The sequence below is a fragment of the Spermophilus citellus genome (assembly GCF_964194105.1).
Source record: "Spermophilus citellus genome assembly, chromosome: 4".
Taxonomy (NCBI): domain Eukaryota; kingdom Metazoa; phylum Chordata; class Mammalia; order Rodentia; family Sciuridae; genus Spermophilus; species Spermophilus citellus.
The window spans coordinates 116,655,775-116,671,823 of record NC_138185.1 but is presented as its reverse complement, the minus strand read 5'-3'; the positions used below and the strand labels follow the sequence as shown (position 1 = coordinate 116,671,823).

Here is a 16,049-nt window from a genome sequence, read left to right as displayed (position 1 = left end):
TCCATGAGAAAAATTTGTCCTAAACATAGATTCTTTCATATTGCAAAAATTCATACAGTACTTTATCATATTAAAAATAACTGTACAGCTGACCTCTAATGATAAAATCACTTTGCTCCCTCGACCATCGTGGGCAAATTGTACTCCTCTGTTTATTATGCTATAGTCATACAGACTCAGTAATGATGTTTAAAAAAAATCTGAAAAGGAAACTAAAAGTGGTCACCAAAAACTATGAAAAATCACACTTTCCTTCAGAAATTTCTTCATGGTTTTGACCACTGGTTTGAAGTTACTTGAATAACAAGACTGCCACATCCTCTCTGGTGAGAGGGAAAAACAATAAGGAAACACTTTCCCTTAGAAAATCAGTCTTATTTCAACGACCTTTATTTCAGGTTCACTGTCATCCCAGTTCACACTGATGGTCCCCGAACTGTAAATGAAGGCTCTCACTCCTGTCATCTGGTTAATGTGGACCCGATCAGGCTTCTCTTGCTTGTGCAGCTGCTTCTGCCACCTGGTTTCATTTCCAGCACATGATTCCTGTTTATGTGGGTGCTGGGGAGTGGGAAAAGGGACCCCGCTGGACAAACCACTCTGCTGTTAAAGACCTTGGCTGAAACATGGGAGAGAACCACAAAATAGGATAAATGGTTCAGATATCATATGCCCTGTTTGAGACTGTTCTTACAGGTTGATGTGAGAATTATATAAGAAATGTATGAGACAGTGTTAGGTACAATACCTGGTACACAATAATGAAGGCTGCACAGCACAGGAAAAAAAATGGGTTCTAGAGTTATTCAGCCTTGGGTTTGAACCCTAGCTCTAGCACTTACTTGCTGCTGGTCCCTGGGCAAGGTCCTTGACCTTTCTATGCCTGAGTGTCCTAGTCTGTAAGTGGGGAAACAATATTGCTTATTACCTAATGGGGTCAGAGCAACTAATCCATATAAAGTACTTGGCCCAATCCACAAAAATTCTTGGCCTGGGTCTTGTCACATGGTAAGGATTAATAAATGTTCATTTTACTGTTATTCTCCCTCCATAAATGTTTATATATTGATTTGTTGTGGTATTATGGACTGAACACAGAGCCTTGCACATGCCAGGCAATAATCTACTGTTGAGCTACATCCTTAACCTTTTAAAAGTTTATTTTGTGATAGGGTTTCTCAGTTGTGTGATCTCCTGCCTCAGCCTCTCAAATAGCTGGGATTATACAGGAGTGTGCCACTATGCCTAGATCATAAATGTTTAATATTGTTATTATTTTTGTAGTTCTGGGGATTGAACACAGGACCTTTTGCATACTAATTAAGTACTCTATCAATGAGCTACAACCCTAGCCTATAAATGTTTACTTATACCTATCTGTAGCTTTAGGTGCTTACTAGCAGCTAGACCACAAAAATTTCCTAGCATTTCATATGTCTTACACTTTCTAATTTCTCTTCCCTATGAATTCAGTCCACAATCAAAATTCTTGGGTGACCAAAGGAAAAAGAGGTTATTTCCATTTTACATAAAGAAGAAGGTAGGAGGGAAAAGTTGGTAGAGCAGCCTTTGGGGAAGACAGAATGAATACTACCCATCAGCAATTTACAGTCACCATTATTTCTAAACCAGAATAATTACTGCTCTTACATAAGATTTTTTAAAAATTAAAATAATGTGGAGCTGGGGTTGTGGCTCAGCGGTAGAGCACTTGCCTAACGTGTGAGGCCCTGGGTTTGATCCTCAGCACCACATATTAATAAAATAAAATAAAGGTATTTTGTCTACCTACAACTAAAAAATATTTTAAAAATTTAAAATAATGCTGTATAGTTAGTGAAAAAACTACAGCTGGATCCAAGTTTCAGGTCAGCCTCAGAAATCTGGAGAGAGGGGTTATGGCTCAGTAGTAGCGCACTTGCCTAGCATGTGTGAGGCACTGGGTTCGATTCTTAGCACCACATATAAACAAATAAATGAATAAAGGTCCATCAATAACTAATAAAAAATTTAAAAAAGAAAAATAAGAAATCTGGAGAGACTCTAAACAACTTAGTGAGACTATCTCAAATAAAAAGGGATGAGGATGTATCTCAATGGTAGAGCACCCCTAGGTTCAATCCCCAATATCAAAAACAAAACAAAACAATAAAAAAAACCTAAAAAAACTCCTACAACATTAAATTTGGACTTTGTGTGAGGGAGACCCAAATTTCTACTACTAATTAAATTTAGCATCTCTGAATAGTGGATAACCTGATCATATGTATAATCATTTGGCATGATTAATACTATACAGCAAAGTATTCTTGTTCCTTCTTTAAAAAAAAAAAACAAAACTGGTGACTGCTATAGATTAAAAGGGATTAGGAAGGCTGGAGTTGTAGCTCAGTGGTAGAGTGCTTGCCTTGCATGTGAGAGTCATTGGGTTCTATCCTCAGCACCACATAAACATAAATAAATTAACTAAAAGTACCATGTCCATCAACAACTAAAATAAATTAATTATATGTGTGTGTGTGTGTGTGTGTGTGTGTGTGTGTGTGTATAAATAAGATTAGGAGACTAAGGGATTGAAGGAGACTGAAGAGGCCTAACAACCCATGCAATGCATGTATCTTGTTTAGAACTTAAAAACTATAATAGTGATTTTGGGGACAACAGGAATTGAGGGAAATGTGATGAAGATTATGAAATTATTACTTTTCTTAGAAATGACAATGGTGTTCTTGGCTACATGAGAGAATATCTTCTTAGGAGATGCAGGCTGAAGTATATGGGGTAAGATGTAATGATTGCTTGCAACTTATTTTCAAATGATTAGGCAAGCATACACAGAGAGAAAATTAAAGCAAGTGTAGCAAAAATCTTAACGATTTGGTAATCTAGTTCAAGTATTTTCTCAACTTTCCTGTGGATTTGAAAACTTCAAGTTAAAACTGGAGAAAAGGCAATGCTTGTAATCCCAGCAGCTCAGGAGGCTGAGGCAGGAATATTGTGAGTTCAAAGACAGACTGGGCAATTCAGTGAGGCCCTAAGCACTCAGTGACACATTGTATCCAATAAAATATAAAAAGGGCTGGGGATGTGGCTCAGTGGTTAAGTGCCCCTGGGTTCAATCCCCAGTACCACAAAACAACAACAACAACAAAAAGCCAACAACCATCAAACAAAAAAACTGGAGGCAAAAACCCAGCAAAAACAAAAAGTTGAAGAGAAAAGGTTTACAAATAGAGAATCATAGAAATACTCTTAACACTATACTACATTTACTCAGTTCTACATTTGCTTCTGACTGCAAGTTAGTGTTAATAACAGTAAATTCATTTAGCACAAGAGTTACAGGAGAAAGCATAGTAAGTTTTTTGAAGAACAATTAAGGAACTAGACAAGATGTTATATAAAAATGGCTTGGCTTCTACTTATATGAATGAAGTAGTAATAAACATCACACTGAGAATTACCTGGTGATATTGGGTCATAGCGCCTGTTCACAGCATTTCACATGTCTTACACTTTCTATTTTCTCTTCCCTATGAATTACTACTCAGCCCACAATCAAAGTTCTTGGGTGATCAAAATAAGAAGAGGTTATTTCCATTTTACAAACTAGACATCTTGCCTATATCAATGAGCATATGGCCTCAAAGAATTCAGGCAGGAATGGGAAACTTTTCGCCAGTTTTCTGCCCTTAAACTTAACTGCACTAAAACAAGCCTGGGGAATCAACAGCTATGAATCCAGCATTCACTTAATTATTTTGAGTTGAAGGTACTTTGTCAAATCACTGAACTGTTGTCTGGATGTGTAGTGGAACACTAGTGTGACAGAGATCTGGATTCCAGGCCCAGCTCTACCATCAACATCTTAGGTGAGACTTTCTTAATTCTGTAAGAAAGCAAATAGCCTCAGCCCTATTTACATCATAAATACCATGGCAGTTAAATACAATGACATCTAGCAAAGAGATCTGAAAAACTGTAAAGAACTTTATGAATGTAATAAATTGACACATTCTTTCTTTTCTGGAGGGGAGGGGGTTCTTACAATGTGGCCCAGTCTGGCATTAAACTCCTGGGCTCAAGCAGTCTTCCCATAGAAAGCTAGCTATCTTACAGGTATGTGTCACAGTGACTAGCCTGAATACTGATATTTTAAACAATGTCATTGCCATTATTTTTCTAATTTTTGGTTTAACTTCATTAAAAAATGATTTACTTGCATACCTGGAATATTACATAATTTTTTTATAATCACTATTAATATTAATTACACATTCATCTGGCTATATTACACAAAATTAAAGTAATATTTTATAGGATTACCCATGAGAAAGACTAATATGAAGTATTATTTTAAAATTTTTTTTGGTTTGTTAAATGGACACAATATCTTTATTTATTCATTTATTTATTTTTACTTGGTTCTAAGGATTGAACCCAGGGCCTCACACATGTGAGGAAAGTGCTCTACCACTGAACCACTGAACTACAGCCCCAGCCCCCAAAGTATTATTTTTGACTTTCACTACTACTACTACTACTTCTTTTTCTTTTTTCTTTTTTTTTTTTTTTTTGTACTGGGGAATGAACCCAGGGGTGCTTTAACAGCGAGCTAAGTCCCTAGCCCCCTTTATTTTTTATTTTGAGACAGGGTCTCTCTATGTTACTTAGAGCCTCACTAAATTGCTGAGGCTGGCCTTGAATTTGCAATCATTCTGCTTCAGCTTCCTGACTCTTTGGGACTAAAGGCTGGTACCACCACACCCAGATGACTTTTACTTCTTAATATTGGTAATACTCCTTGATATTGATAATATTCCTTGAAGGATTCCCAAAAATTTGAGTTATTAGTCCCATTTTTCAAAATATCACTGTGAGGAAAAATCAGAGTTGTATACCAAAATAAACAGTACTTCAGCTGATGTGTCAGTCTTAAGTTGCAAGCCCTTGTTCTTTTTTTTTTAATTAATTAATTTATTTATTATTGGTTGTTCAAAACATTACAAAGCTCTTGACATATCATATTTCATACATTTGATTCAAGTGGGTTATGAACTCCCATTTTTACCCCGTATACACAAGCCCTTGTTCTTGATCTTAAGAGATTTCAAGAGGGCTGGGGATGTGGCTCAAGCGGTAGCGCGTTGGCCTGGCATGCGTGCGGCCCGGGTTCGATCCTCAGCACCACATACCAACAAAGATGTTGTGTCCGCCCAGAACTAAAAAATAAATATTAAAAAAATTCTCTCTCTCACTCTCTCTCTCCCCCCTCTCTCACTCTCTCTTAAAAAAAAAAAAAAAAAAAAAAAAAAAGAGAGAGATTTCAAGAAATTTCATGTGTGTGGTATGTGGTACAAATAAGTAAAGGTAAAGTAGGTAAATGGTACAAATGTCTGTCCTCTATCCAAATGCTATATGTATTAAATATATACACATATATGTATACACACACATATAAAAATACATTTTATTTATTTGTTTCTTTGTTTATTGGTAGGGATTGAACTCAGGGGTGCTTAATTACCGAGTCACATCCTCAGCTCCTTTTTCTTCTGACACAGCTCTCCCTAAATTGCCTAGGGCCTCACTAAGTTCCTATATATTTTAAACAACTTTTTTATTTTTGGTACCAGGGATTGAACCTAGGGGCACTTAACCACTGAGCCACATTCTCAGCCCTTTTTAATATTTTATTAGATTGGGCTGGGGATGTGGCTCAAGCGGTAGCGCGCTCGCCTGGCATGCGTGCGGCCCGGGTTCGATCCTCATCACCACATACAAACAAAGATGTTGTGTCTGCCGAAAACTAAGAAAAATAAAATATTAAAATTCTCTCTCTATCTCTCTCTCTCTTTAAAAATTTTTTTTATTAGAGATAGTGTCTTGCTGAGTTGTTTAGGGCCTCACTAAGTTGCTGAGATTATAGGTGTGGGTCACCACACCCAGCAACCTTAATTGTTTTATATATTTTTAATTGTACATGAACACAACTTAGTTTTTTTAAAAATATGGTGTTAGAGGATCAAACCCAGTTGAGCTATATCCCAAGCCCCCCTTTATTTTTTTTCCCTTTAATTTTTTGATAAGAGAAAAAATACATTGTCTTCTTAACATCTCGTCTTCACTGAGAAGATCTATGGAAATACTGTTAGGATAAGAACCAGTGGGTATGCCCATTAAATAGGTTGAAACAGGAGTGTCCATGTGCTTTATCAGAACAAACTCTTCTAATCTTGGGATTCTGCACTTATTCCCAGGTTAAGGGTGTCTTGCAGGCTTTCCATCAGGCTAAGCATGTTTTACGACATTACCCCTAGAAAGTGAGACAACTTAGAAATATCTGGACATCTGTTGTGTTAGAAAGGTATTGCTGATTTGATTTGAAAAAGCAGAGCCTTTTATGCATTTACAAATGCCAGAGCTACAAGTGGTATAAGCCCAAAGAATCAAGATATAATGAGGAACAGCAGAACTTTGTACAATATTAGGTAGATGGTGCAAATGGCTGTCCTCTATCCAAAGGCTAAGGAAGCTGGCAGAACTTAGTTTACAGGAAGATAAAATATGCATTTTTCAAAAGTGCTGCCAGAGATACTCTAATTGGGCTCAAATTTTAATCAAAAGATATCTCCCAAATGGAGAGTACAAACATTGTCTAAATGAGAACCCCTGTGTTCTAGGACACACCTCTGACAGATTTTACTGTCTGCATATGCCTATGAGGTGATTTCCACCACTCCCCCCAACCTTTTTTGAACTAAAGGATTTGCACAGGCTAGGCAAGCTCTCTATCACTGGGCTACATTCCCTGTTCTGTTTAATTTGAGATAGGGTCTCACTAAGTTGCCCAGGCTGGTCTCAAACTTGTAGTCCTTTCTGCTTTGTCTCCAGACTGATATTACAGGTGTGTACCACTAATGGCCAGCAATGGCTGTATGCTTATCCCTACTCTATATTGTTTCTTTTCTTTGTATACATTAGTACATGCATACTCACCTGATTTCCCACAATACCCAAAGATCTCTTTCAACTGCATAAAAGTAATTGTTTAGTTAATGCTGACCTGATGAACAGTCAGCTGCCTTTAATATTCTGATATTACAAAGAAGCTGGCAATAAAGATTCTAGAACTGCTATGTTCAATATATTAGCTACTAGCCACATGTGGTTCCCTAAAATCAGGCTAATACAAACTGAGATTCCTATAAGAGTAAAATACACACTAGACCTCAAAGACTCCATTTAAAAAAATAAATAAATAAAACATCTCCTTAGTATTTCTTATTGACTACATGTAGATATTACTACAATCAGTTTCACCTTTTTTTTTTTTGAGAGAGAGAGAATCTTTTTTGTAGACGGACACAACACAATGCCTTTTTTTTTTTAATGTGGTGCTGAGAATTGAACCCGGGCCCCGCCCATGCTAGGCGAGCGCTCTACCGCTGAGCCACAATCCCAGCCCCACCTGTTCCTTTTTTTAGTTATACATGGGCACAATATCTTTATTTTGTTTATTTATTTTTATGTGGTACTGAGGATTGAACCCAGGGTCTCACAAGTGCGAGGTGGGCGCTCTACTGCTGAGCCACAACTCCAGCCCCCACCTGTTCCTTTTTTAATGTGGCTACTATAAAATTTAAAATTACAGATATGATTCATTTTATTTGGACAGTTCTATTCCAGAACATAAATCTTTAAGAATTTGTACATTTCTGAGGGATATTTATCTGAAACTGGATTCACCAGCTCCAAAGGGTAGATATCACACACACACACACACACACACACACACACACACACACACACACACTTTCTCTCTCTCTCTCTAATTATGTTTTATTTTTATTAGTTTTATCAGTATAGGAAGACTATTGGGAAAAATAGTAGTCTCTTTCCCCCACACTACCATCCCCTTCCTTATAGTTGATGTCTTTCTTTTTCTTTCATATTTATTTTTTAGTTTTAGGTGGACACATATCTTTATTTTATTTTTATGTGGTGCTGAGGATTGAACCCAGCTCCCCGCGCATGCCAGGTGAGCACGCTACTGCTTGAGCCACATCCCCAGCCCCAGTTGATGTCTTTCTTAATTATGTATCTTCAAATAACATACATTTTGATTTTTCATTTTTAAGCATTACATTCACAAGCATACCTTTTCCATCATTTTATTATCCCAATATAGTTTATTTTGACAAGATAATTCCTAAGTGTTTACATTATGACTATTAAAATCTATTTACAACTGAACTATGGAATACATCATGGTTATCTTTTCTTTTGTGCACTTCTTTTTTAAAATTAAAAAATATTTTTAAGGGGCTGGGGTTGTAGTTCAGCGGTAGAGTGATCACCTAGCATGTGCGAGGCCCTGGGTTCGATCCTCAGCACCACATAAAAATAAATAAGTAAAATAAAGGTATTGTGTCCAACTACAACTAAAATATATATATACATATATATATTTTAAAATTCATTTTTACTTAGCTTTTTTATATATTAATTGCTAATCACGAATTTTACCCAAACTCTTATTGATTGTAGTGCTGGGGATCAAACCCAGGGCCTTGCACATGCTACACAAATGCTCTATCACTGAAGTACACCCCCAGCTCCCTTTTATTCATTTTAAATAGCTTCTTTCATGATATTATGACATACCAGTATCCTAGCCATTTTCACCATTTTTAGTGAAAACTGTTCTCAAAGCCTCCTGACAACTTCTACTGGCATACAGTTGTCCCCGCAGGATCTCTTAACTTTACCATTACATTAGGAATTCCCTTTGTACATCCTCTTGTAGCTTCACATGAAAAGATTAATGAGAAGTAAAATGTTTGATAGCACAGATGTTTTAAAAGATCTTCATGAGGGGAAATGGTGGTACACGCTAAATTTCAGTGACTTAGAAGGCTATGACAGGAGGATTACAAATTCAAAGCCAGCTCCAGCAACTCAGTAAGGTCCTAAGCAATTTAATGAGATCCTGTCTCAAAATAAAAAATAAAAAGATCTAGGAATGTAGCCCAGTGGTAAAGAGCCACTGAGTTAAGTTCCCAGTACCAAAAGAGAAAAAATAAAAAACAAACAGGGCTGGGGTTGCAGCTCAGTGGCAGAGTGCTTTGCCTAGCATGTGTGAGGCACTGGGTTCGATCTTCAGCACCACATAAAAAAATAAAAAAATAAAGATATTGTGTCCATCTATAACTTAAAAAAAATAAACATTAAAAAACAAAACAACAAAATACCCACAAACATCTTTATGCACCAGACTGACAGTTTAGTTGAGTATAGAATTTCTAGGTTGGAAATAATTTTCCCTCAGATTTTTGTTGGCATCATTCACTGCCTTGTAGCTTCTAGTATTGCTGTTCAGAGATTCAAAGCTATAGTAATTTCTGATCTTTCCTTTGCATATGATTTTTCTCTCTCTGGAAGCCTGAAGGATCTTCTCTTTATTTTCAGTGTTCTGAAATTTCACAATGATATACCTTGTGTGGTTCTATTATCTATTATGCTGTGTTCTCAGTGGGTCCTTTTGACCTGAAAATCAATCTTTTTTTTTTTTATTGATTATTTAAAGCATTACATAGCTCATGATATATCATCTTTCATACATTTGACTCAAATTGTGTTTTGAACTCCCATTTTCACCCCAAATACAGATTGCAGAATCACATCTGTTACATATTCACATTTTTACATAATGCCATATTAGTGACTGTTGTATTCTGCTACCTTTCCTATCCCCTACTATCCCCCCTCCCCTCCCCTCCCCTCCCATCTTCCCTCTCTACCTCCCCTGCTGTTGTTCAATTAATCTTTACTACTTCTAGGGATTATTTTGTTAACGATTTCCTCCCTTCACTTTCTCTGTTCTCTTTCTGAAATTTCTAAACTTAAACTATATGTCCTAGGTTCTCCTCGAATCTTTATCTACTTTTTTTCTCCTATTTTTCATCTCTCTTTCTCTGTTCTACCTTCTCAGAGACTTCTTCAACTTTATATTACAATTTAATGTGTTTTAAATTTTTGTTATATATTTTTTTATTACTAAGAGCTCTCTTTTTCCATATATATATATATATATATATATATATATATATATATATATATATAACAATGCTGCTGTTGTTTGCTTTAATCTCTTTCTTATTAAAGGCTTTCTTTGGAAGTCTGATAACTCTTGATTATCTATCATTTTAAAAGTGGAGAGCTGCACACTAATTGGAACTGTGAGAACATAGCTAGACTTGACATATATGAATTGTACTATCGGATGATCTAGTTGGCCATTTCAGTGAGGAAACCTTGCTGTCAGTGTCCTTAGATTTTTCTTTAGGGTTGGTTAGTTTTTAGAGCACATTCTTTCAATCCCTTGCTGGAGCTAGGGGTACAGCTCAGTGACAGAGGGCTTTCCTAGCATGCAGGAAACCCTGGGTTTTTGATCCACAGCATCACAAAATGTAAAATCAATAAGTAAATGACAAAATTCTAAAAAAATATTTTGCCTGGAAGATACAAACCTGAATACCAGCTTTCTGAAGCATTAAAAGGAAGGCAGGCAGGAAGTATATACATTCATTTAATCTCCCTCTTCTCAGTACAGTACCTTGTCTTCAAAGGTATCTTGTATCCCTTAGTCCAGAGACCTTCTCTTTTGCTTTTTCTAAAGAATAAATCCTTGATTTATTTTTTAATTTTTTTAAGTTGTAAATGGACCTTTATTTTATTTATTTATATGCAGTGCTGAGAATCGAACCCATGCCTCCCACGTGCTAGGCAAGTGCTCTACCACTGAGCCACCACTCCAGCCCCTAAATCTTTAATTTTTGCTGGAGAGAGAAGAGCATCTAGGGATACATGAGTTCTTAAACAAATTTTTTTAAAAAATGTTTTTGTTAGTTGTTCATGGACCTTTATTTTATTTACTTATTTATATGTGATGCAGAAAATCAAACCCAGTGCCTCACACATGCTAGACAACTGCTCTACCACTGAGCCACAACCCCAGACCCCTTAAACAACTTTCGACCAATTTTTCTAACTATAGTACAACATCTCTACCCCCCATCCACTACAGACAGTCAATTCCTGAGTCTTTAGGGAATTTCCCAGTGTCAACAGGCTAATTTTCAGCACTTTCCTTTACTGGCTGAGAATTCAATTTTCTTCATTTATTTTTATTTTTAAAATTTTATTCTTTTTAGTTATGATACAACACCCTGACATAATCACAAACACATGTAACCAAACCCTCTCTAATTCAGTCCCTAGCACTTCTAACTGACCTCCAGGATTCAATTTTCTTGGGATTCATAAATCATTTAAAAATTGCTCATCTGCTTTGCAACTTCCAATATGTTGTTGCCTTCTCTTCTGTGTTCTTCCATCTTTATATGGACTTATGCCTTTAAAAAAAATTACTTTACCATTGTTTCAGGAGAGGGTGAAAGGAAATAAGAACTATGTGCTCAATCAATTTTACATAGAAATTCCTAGGACTTCTTTCCCTCAATGCCCACATAAGGTCTTTACAGGGCCAAAGGTGTCTCCTAGCCTTCTGTGAAAAAGAAGATCTTTCAATGAATCACTCTTTGTAAAAGCATATCTAGAAGATCAAGACTATCCAGATGCACTTCTGTATGCAAAGGGTTCACTGTGTACCTTCACTGGTAATGTCACTTACCAGTATGCGAAAAATATTCAGATTAAGATTTTTAAAAAAAATAGTACATAAAAAGCTAAAAGATGCAAGATGTTCTTGGTATCAAATGGGGAAAAGACTCTCAACCTAGCCAAAAAGAAATCAAAAGTAATTTTCTAAGACCACACATATATCAGGGAGAAAAGGGGAAAAATCCAACATCCTGGGTACCCACTCCAAACCAAGTGACTTATGCCAATCAGCATTCTCAGCTTATCATGTGCTAAAGCACATATCATCATGGAATGAGCTACACCTGCAGTCCTTTGGTCCTCTATCCAAAGAGTACTTATGTTATATGTCAGGTCTTTACAGTTCACAGACTTGACATGAACACAATACTATTTTGATGTTATTTCTATAGTTTATCATGAATGGATCAGGTTGTCGGACTAGGTTATCTCAGTATCAGAAATAAAATAGATATTTCTTAGTCAATAACAACAAGAAGCAATTATCTCAACAAGTGACTCTTAATTCAAAACATCATCCAGACAAAAAACAGCACCCAGATATTAAGTTAACTATAGAAGCAGCTCACACTTGCTCTTAAGTGTCCATTTTAAAGGAACCCAAGTTTCAGAGGCAAGCCAACATTCTACCAGCCAAGCTGGGAATGCCAGGAAAGGCAATAAAGGCAGTTAAGTACCTGCACTGATCCCCCATGGCGGTCTGCAGCCAAGTGAGACGTCAGGTATGAGGTATTGGTCTGCCGGCTGGGCTGGATTTCCCACTCTCCTCGGCGCTCTGACGATGCAGTCTGCTCAGGCATTAGGAAGCATGTCAGCAAGATATGGAAGGAAAGGTGAAGCAACAGCAAGCATAAACAAAATCAAGTACATTAGTGCCCCTGAAGGTTTTGTTTTTGGTTTGGATTTTAAACTAACCACTGCTGCAAAGCACTAAGAAAAAGTTAGCATGGTTACATTCATCTCAGCCTGATGAGACAATACACGAGACTATAGCACACCATCCTCATCCAGACACACAAAAACCAGTAATGACCAAAAGCAGGAGGCAAAGGGGAACATTCAAAGCTGGAATCACCTTTTCGCTTCCACATAGTAAAATTTCAGTAGCCACTGAGCAGACCAAATTCAGAATTTTAAGATTGTTGAACAAAGGAAGACTCATATTTACAAATCATTTCACTGATTAAAGATCTGAACAGATAGTAGTAAATAAAGAAAATCCCTGGATTAGGAATCAAGAATAATATGCCTTTCCCTTAAATACGGAATCTACTACTCTCAACATTAACCTCCATGAGACTTTCTACTAAGATAAAAGGAGCAGTGGCAGGAATATGCTTTCTTATCTAAAAGAATGAACAAATTATCTTTTCAAAAACAGATTCATATGTCAAGAATAAATGATGGGGAGATAAAAAGTCTTGATTGTTTTCTGGTTCCTCTAGTTAACAGCCTCTAGTTTGAAATTAGAAAAAGTTTACATGAAAACTATGAATTATTTTCTCCTAGAAAGCAAAAGGCAGATCTTTTCTCTGCAAAAGGAAGGCCTCCAGTTAAAAACCTCTTTGGATTCTGCTTTCACCTTTGCTGTCATTCAGGCTCTCTTCATTCCTTCTTTACCTGTTTTTTAGATTTCATACTATTCTGATCTTGCTCATATGTGACTTTTGTTCTGAAGAATCTGTTTAGGTGCCTCTTCCCCTGTGCCAGATGGCTGAGGAGGTGTTAACATCATCATGCTCAGCTGTAACAATCCTAAGGCTCTACAAAAATGAAAAATGAGTAGTTGGAGAGGCAGCAAAGAGGGATTAATAAATCAAATTTTAATTGCTGCTGATATAAACAACAGCAGGGGCTGGGATATGATACTGCTGCTCTGTATGAAAACCAGTAAGGATCCTATAAATCTTAAAAATGTTGTAACTATAATATATTCTAAAGAAAAGGAAGAGTAAGAAAGCAATGATTTGAGGCTTTTTATTCGCGATTCTGCTGCAGGACTTCACTGAGGAGAGTTGCTTAAAGCTCATCCATAAGTCAATTAAAAGGCATTTCCCATAACGCAGCTACAACTTACTCATCATTATTAATGAAAATGAAGTAACATGGGTAGTAGCACTACAGAGGATCCTAGTCATGTTTTCTCTGATATTCCTTGGAGAATGAGCAGATAGCCTTAAGATGGTGGCTGTTATTAATTTGCTTGCTATATAATCTTACAGAAGAGGAGTTTGGTTTTATACTGCTATTCTCTTATTAGAGAGAATAAAAAATACCCTAAATGTCACTCTCCCATTCTTTTTTCTTCTTTCTTTCTTTGTAGTAATGGGATTGGAAGTCAGAGGCATTTGAACACTACGCTACATCCCCCCTACACTTAACTCCCCTTTTTTAAAAATTTTGAGGCAGGGTCTTGCCAAATTGCCCAGGCTAGGCTGGAACTTGTGATCCTCCTGCCGGAGCCTCTTGAGTAGCTGCAATTACAGGTGTAGGCCAACATGACCATCTTACCTTCATTTTTTCTGCCAAAAGACATTCAGGTATTTATCTTCCAAAATAAGATGGTGTATATGACATAATCATACTATTATATAAATTTACTGATGGTGTCTATATTCTTATAGCACTTAATTTATTCTGACTACCACTAAAGATCCAAGAACACACCCATTCTTTTTAATATTAGAAGTAATATCTATAACTAATATCTATTAGATTCTCTGGGACTTTTTTGTGTGTAATATTTAAGTAGAATATTTAAGCTTCTACACTATTTCACAATGCTGTCAGTTCTCCAATTCTTTTAAAATGATCAAAAAAAGCCATACAAGTCACTTAGTATTGTTTTGAGTTTTATGATATATATATTCAATTTAATTACTACCTTCTCATGATTATACTCTGTTTTTTGCATATTTTTAAGGGTAGATAATATTAAAAACTGCTGAGAATGTACACTCATACACATTCTGTGAGTGTGTGTGTTTGTGTGTGTGGTGGGGAATGAACTCAGGGCCTGGTGCAAGCTAAGCAGGTACTCTACCACTGAGTCATACCCACAGACATCATATGCTTTTAAGGTTAAGAAAGCCCTGAGAGCTAATCACTTATTATTTCTATTTTTATTTAAATATGTATCAGAACTCTGGTTTTATAATACTGTCTGATTCACAGGACTATGTACTAGTTCATATTAATTCTGGCTAAATAATTTCTTGGAAGATTTAAGATTTTTGTTTAAATGAAATAGCAAGACATTTTTCAAAGACTAAGAGTCACATTCTACCTCCATTCTCAAAGCAATATGCATTTACCTTTTAAAGACAGAAAAAAATTAACATTCCTGATTCCTTCATAAATACTTCCACTGTAACCAAGCAAAGACATGACTCATACCACAGCCCTCCAGTGCCTTTTATGTCCACTGAAAGCAATATCACCAAGTGATAGAGTTGAATTTAGTGGATGTTTTATGGCTTTGGAAAATACTTTTCATTAAAATGCTAAGCTTTAGGGCAATTCACTTCTGGAATTTAAAGGGTGAGACTGGTACCTAAAGACCAATGTAGTAAAATGGGCTGTTCATCAGTTTTACAAAGTAGCTGAATGCATAGAAGTCAGATGAAACCAAGGATGCTGACAACTACATTTTCTGCTAGTGTAACTAACTTCCTCTGCAAAGTACTCTAGGCAACACTGTACACAGGATCTATAATTAGGCATGATCAGCACAGTAGCTTGTTAGACAAGCAAGCCAGTGGAGATCAACATGTAACCACTTCATTCTTAAATCTCTCTCACACACACCACACACCCCTATCTAAACGGTAATCAAGAGGCTCACGGGTAGAGGAGTCATTCAGCAAGATCAATTTCTCTGCATTACTTGAAAGGCAGAGGTCCACATGGAGAGTTTTAAGTCCCCAAAGGCAGAAGCAGGAATCTCAAGAAGTGGTACCTCCCCTCCCTGGGGAAACACTTTAAAATCTTCATTTGTGATTGCATTACCTGTGTAAAAATGCTTGGTGTACTATGCAGTAAGTAATGTGGAAAAAAGAAAGCTGCAATCCAACATAGAATGTATCACAGGCAAAACTAACAAAAAGCACCTAGGAAAAAATATATAAGACTGGTGAACAGGTGAAAACCACCACCTGTGCCTAGAGCAAAAGAGGTGATGGAGACTATCCTTGCGGTCCATTTGGCAGGGATTAACTGACACTAACAACAGGGTGGGAAACACTGTCTGAAAACGTCTCAGCTATCACCCCTATCTGTGGCTTGAAAATTATTTCAAATTTCTATTGGAAATAAAGCTACTGTTCTGACAGAAGACAAACATCTTGCTCTTGAGGCAAATAAAT

General features: G+C 36.6%; 1 protein-coding gene across 4 annotated transcripts in view; it reads right to left on the bottom strand.

Moving 5' to 3' along the window:
* The window catches only part of CSNK1G1 (casein kinase 1 gamma 1), a 158,690-nt gene that overhangs the window by 14,311 nt on the left and 128,330 nt on the right, over nucleotides 1-16,049 (bottom strand). For 3 of the 4 annotated variants that reach the window (XM_081291274.1, XM_081291273.1, XM_081291272.1), the window contains one exon: nucleotides 12,363-12,473. The exons of the other annotated variant lie outside the window; for it this stretch is intronic. In XM_081291274.1, the coding sequence (XP_081147400.1) occupies nucleotides 12,363-12,473 (111 nt within the window). The remainder of the gene's footprint in view (nucleotides 1-12,362; nucleotides 12,474-16,049) is intronic. 4 annotated transcript variants of the gene reach the window in all.